Raw genomic sequence first — 5,784 nt, forward strand, 5'->3', positions numbered from 1 at the left:
CCCCGGGCCCGCGCCCCGGCGCCGCAGGGTTTTTAACTGTCCAGTTATAAACTTAGAGGAGTTTTCGGCCTCTCTGTCACCTCCCCGTCTTCTTATCACCTATACCGTTTGCATAGGCTTTGCAGACTTTCATTTATGTAGATATGAAGCAAAGCTATTTGTATTGTTACCTAGATTGAGTAACTTTCAAACTTTCTGTATAAAAACCAACTTTTTTTTTTTTCTTTTTTTTTAAGCATCTTAACTTTGGAATGTCCTCCCTCCCCATCAGTATTAGTTAAACTGTTGGATGAGCAAACTGTTAGAAAGGCTTTTCTCATTGTGCAAAAAGAGTGGTTCCCAAGCCTGGTGGTGCAGGTCGTTTCAGCACAGTACATGGCCAAAGACAGACCTGCGACGTGTCACTGCCATGATGGCTGGTGGTACCCAGCAAAATGATGAAAGTTCGGGTACTTTGTGTGAGCATAGTGGCCTTGCCATAAGAAGCCCCAACGGTTATAATCAGCCTACACATACTAAGTTACAGGACCAAGGCCTGTAGTAGTAACAGTACCAGAGCCTGAAAGAAGGCTAGAGGGCTTACAGAGATAAATATGCTGATTGATTGTATAGTTCGCTCATGTTAAAATACTGTATCTCTAGATCAATGCTGATAATCTTAACAAAACCAACTCTTGTGTACAGAGTACAGACAGTAAAACTTAATTCCCAGAGAAATGAGGAACTTAATGCTTGTGAGAAACTCATTTCTCATTTGCTCAAGTCTTAGAGACAAAAATAAGTGAATAATAGTTTATTACATACCTGAATTGATGATGCACAGTACTTAGCATGTCAATTTATTTCAGACTGTGTTAGTGTATGCTGGTTGCAATATAACTGCTTCTGTGCATTGCTCTTGCTATGGTCATTCCACTTAAAGCTTACTCATATCCTTAGTAAAAGAGGCATGATAATTAGATGTTGAAAAACCTGTTACCAACAGGTACGTTTCCCTGTCAGTGTAAAACTATCCATTCTAAGTATTTTAAATGCCCATAAACATCCAAGCCTTCCATTCTTCCCTTATATTTTTGGGATATTGGCCTGGTTTTCAGCACTCTTACGTATGAAAAAGGAGCCTGAGATAATACTTCAGCTGGGAATGGAAAAGATCCACAGCTTTGAGTTTGATCTTAATTTTTAAGAAAGAAGTTGACAGACCTGAAATAGATTGTTTCCTTTTCCTCACAGCATTGACTAATAGTAGATTTAGCTATTTCAGCTTCTTCAGTCCCTTGTATTTATGGTTTTATGATCCAGTTCTCTTTTCTTGCTGGGAAAGAAGATAACTGTCTTCCTTAGAGAAGTATGAAGGATCCACCTGGATCCTTAATGGATGTGTTTCTGATAATAAAGTACAGTTCATTGCAGCTCTTCTAGTGGAAACAAATACAGACCTTGTACAGAACTTGCAGTAGCTGGTCTATCTCCGTGCATTTCACTGCTGTATGTTAACTACTCCTGAACGTCTTTGTGTAACTTATTTTTCTGGATTCCTCCATTGAGCCCAGGCCAGTTAGGAATTGTATATCTGCAGAAACTTGTGTTCAAAATCAGCTGATTATATTTATATATGAAGGAGCTGATTTGGATTCTGAAATCATAGTCTTCCCAAAGCCTGCTCAAAGCAGGGGAAAAAAAAAAAAAACACAAAAACACAAACCTCATTCATTTGAGTGTAAGGGAAAAATCAAGGTACAAGCACATCTTAAAATTTAGTAGAAGCTTAAGGAGTTTTAAGGGTCTTTACAAGCTAAGACTGAGCAGTCAACTCGCAATTAGTGGTCAGTCTGTAGGCCACTACTGACTAAAATCCAGTTAGGGGATTTTTGATGCATAAAACTGAAAATGCTAGTTATAGTTCCATATAGAGAAGAATGAATTAGAAACTACAACTGAAATCTCATATCAACTTATGACACATGCTGTATGTAATTCCATTAAGTAGACTGTTGAGAATTTGATTTAAAAAAATAGAAAATGTTATTCCTAATCCATTCTACTCATTTTACTGCAGCATATTGTATGAATTATGATGCTGTGGGAGGTCAAAGAGTAGTACCTTATTCATCAGATAGTGGTTAGTAGCTCATATTGTAAAAAAAGGTATAGAAATTTATTCGGATCAGGAAACAAAGGTAAGTGCAGCATTGAACTTGTCTGGCAGTTTAAAGACCTGCTGGTATAACTTAGTAACCATAGCAGGAAAACATGGAAAGCCAATTTGTGTTCTGGGCCAAAACTCGAGATTTGGCTTTTATCCACTAGTTCTACATTTGTATAGTTAAGGTTCCAGAAGAGCTGCCTGTATCAAGGTGTGTCAGGAACACTTGAGAATTTACTAGCATCTTTTGCCTTTCATTAAATGGTTCATCTTCCACATAGTCTTGGTTTTTTTTCCTCATATGCACACAGACACAGTAATGTTATATTCATATCTTTTTCGGACTACATATTTAATTACAAAGTTCTGTCAGAACACAACCAAATGCTGCCACTTAAGATTAAGAAAATACTGGTTACGTAACAGAGCAAACGTTGAAGATATATTTGGAAAGGACTTAAAGCTTCAAAGAAAAAGTCTATTTAGAGTTCCAAGGGAAAAAAAAAAGCCAGGTAAAGACATGCTCTGAAGATAGGATTAGACAAGCAATGCTAAAATCTTAATAAGAGTGAAGCCTTTCTTTGTAATTCTGTGAGCTTGTAAAAAGCATGTCATTGTTTTAGGTAAAAAGGCTTTTAGATTGGAAAGGCCCTTTACTTTGGGGCAGGGTGGGTGTCTGTGTTTTGTTTCTACTGAACGTAGTTCTTCTAATGAATTTTCTGCCTTGTTTTCAGCACCTAAATATCTCCCTAAAAGTTAAAGTTGAACATAAGACACCTTATATAGGGAAGACAGCGTTTTAAGATGAGTGGGGTATGGGTTGTATTTTTAATTTTAATACATAAATTAGTATTTGAGGATTTAATTCCAGAAAGTAAATAATCATCTGGAAATCAGTCTCCTAAGGAAGGACTTTTGGCAAGTTTATCAACTTTGAGAAATGGATATGTAATTGGAAATTAGCAAGTACAGCATCTGTGTTCAAGCAGTAAGTTATCTAGCTAAATATTGTTGAGTCTGACCTTGGCATGCCAGACCTTAAACCAAAGAATCATCATTAGACATGTATCTTATCTTTGCATTAATTTCCAACATGGACTTCTCAAAGGTTTGGGTTAAGTTAATATCTTTGTTTAATAACCAGTTCCTAAACCAAGAACAGTCAACCTAGTAATACTTCAAAGAATATGTACTAGTGACGTGCCATGGGAAAGGATCACATTCCCATCTTGGCTTCTCATTCTTGGCTGCACACGCCGGCTGCTTTGCTGGCACAAGCTGTGTAGCCTTTCTGCCTCTTCAGCAAGCTGAATTGGCTCAATAAGAGGTTGGACGAGTACCAGACCAGCATGAGAAAGAGGGAGGGAAATCAGGACCACCTCATTTTGTGGCAGTCAGCTACAGATCAATTCAGTTGGGTGAAACTTCACTCTGAGGTCACTGGGTGATGGTTTTTTTGGTCACACTTGTCATGCTGCTCGTGGAAGGGAAATGCCCTACCTTCATCTTGTCAAAGGCCGTGTGGGTTTTCACTACTAGGAAGTAATTTATTTGTTGAGATCATTTGAGCATCTTTCTTTTAATTAGTTTCCCTTAATTTCTTTAGTATTGCTAGCACCTTAATGTCTCACCTCTTGAGAGGGAGCTCAGTTCCTCCCATGCTACCCCCAAAGGCTAAAATCACTTATGTATTAGATTCAAAGATTTTTAGTTAGACTATCTGTATGACACTTAATGGACTGCTCTATGCAGAACGTCAGATGAGATGATGTAATAGTCCCTTCTGGCCAAACTCTGCTTAACTATTTCATGGCTGCCTGGAGAGCACTTCCAAATGAAAGCAGGGAGACAACAGTACCTAGGAGTTTAAGACCTACAGCATTTGCAAGAAGTTTCAAGTCGACTTTTAACAGTAGCAACCTTCCTTTTCTGAGCTTGTCTCTTACCAAGACATTAGAAGTCACCTTTTCAAGGGTGTAGTGTGTATTTGCAGAGGTTTGTGCTAAGCTAGTGATAAAATAATTATCCATTACAAATTTCAGAGTACAAAGAAGTAGACTAATTTTTTATAATATAATTGCTGGCATTACAGTTGAATAAATTTGCTGGATGTGATTATTTTGAACATTCTTAAGTCAGCGTTTCTTTTCTTATTTTCATATTCTTCTGTTAGCAGTGTATTGCTCACATTCTTAATAAATTACCTAGAATGGTTTAAAATAATTCTGTCACTTTGGGAGGATTAACTTACACTGTTAACTATTCAGCCAATCTGTGTGCATCTAGTGCTAGCTCACATGAGATGACATAGATACGTAATAACTCCATACAGGTGGCTATAACTGTATTAAAAGTTGTTGGAATATAATTGGACTCACCCTGCTTTTTTTTTTTTGATCCCAGAAGAAAAATATTGATAGAGACTTCTAAGAAGCTGTACCATCCTAGAAGAGACATAAGTAACAACATTAACATGCCTGCTGTGGCATCTGTACCTAAGGAGCTATATCTCTGTACTTCATTGAAAGATCTCAACAAGAAGACAGAAATAAAACCTGAGAAGACGAGTACAAAGAGGTATATATATTTTAATTGATTTTGGATTAATCTTAGAAGTATTAGTGTTACTCTCCTGAGCAGATTCCAGAACAACTGTGTCGTGGATCTAAATTTCCTCAATTATTTCTGTTAGATACAAAAATCTTTGATAGTCTTACGTATAGATCTCTCACTATCACATCAGATATGCTTACTGCCTGCAGAAAATAGCTTCACGTACTGCCAAAACATGACTTGGACAGAACATGATGCCCGTGAAAGTTTTCATACTTTGAGAAAAGGTGACATAAATGCAAATTCTTAAAAATTATAAGTTTAGCAAATGCATGAATAGAAAATATTTTGCCTCTAGCATTTTTAGACAATCAACAGCTTAATTTTGTCTTGCTATGAATTAGTTTTTTCTGAAAAAAATGTTATTTTTAGAAGGGAAAAGTACTTTTTTCCCATAGTTTAGTATGCTATTTAATTGTGGAAGATTTTAAATAAGGTTAGTAAACAAGCTATCAAAGAGGAACATTATTTGGAGGAGCATGATTGTAATTCATGTTTAATGAAAGCTTTATATTAAGATGGTAAAATCCAATGCTTAATAGATGGGCAGAGGCTGTGAACACTTAAAATGGCATCTTGTAAAAAAAGGTGTTTGGGGACAAGCCAACAATCCTATGCTCTACTCTTCTTCTTTGATTTCAGTTATGTGCAGAGTGCCCTTAAGATTTTCAAGGCAGCGGAGGAAAGCAGATTGGACCGAGATGAAGAAAAAGCTTACATCCTATATATGAAATATGTGACTGTTTATAACTTTATTAAAAAGAGACCTGATTTTAAGCAGCAACAGGTATAAAACTTTCTGACTGACCTCTTCTGCATTGGTAGAAGTATTAGAAGTCCAGAGAATTACACTAATGCACATTCAAAGGATTACACTGGTATTAAGTAAAGTATCTCACTTACGGTATTTTTTCCTTCCTGTTTTTGACAAGTCTATTGTTAATTGCTTTTACAGTTTGCTTTTAATACACATAAGGTATATAAATTGTCAGATCTGTGAATATTTTCACAGGGAAAGGCATTCC

At 36.5% G+C, this 5,784-nt stretch overlaps 1 protein-coding gene across 2 annotated transcripts in view; it reads left to right on the plus strand.

Moving 5' to 3' along the window:
- The first annotated feature begins 4,619 nt into the window (after positions 1 to 4,619).
- The window catches only part of USP8 (ubiquitin specific peptidase 8), a 16,965-nt gene continuing 15,800 nt past the window's right edge, over positions 4,620 to 5,784 (plus strand). For both annotated transcript variants that reach the window (XM_009702070.1, XM_009702071.1), the window contains exons 1-2: positions 4,620 to 4,723; positions 5,402 to 5,546. In XM_009702070.1, the coding sequence (XP_009700372.1) occupies positions 4,620 to 4,723; positions 5,402 to 5,546 (249 nt within the window). The remainder of the gene's footprint in view (positions 4,724 to 5,401; positions 5,547 to 5,784) is intronic.

The sequence above is a fragment of the Cariama cristata genome, unplaced genomic scaffold, assembly GCF_000690535.1.
Source record: "Cariama cristata isolate BGI_N322 unplaced genomic scaffold, ASM69053v1 scaffold15786, whole genome shotgun sequence".
NCBI lineage: Eukaryota > Metazoa > Chordata > Aves > Cariamiformes > Cariamidae > Cariama > Cariama cristata.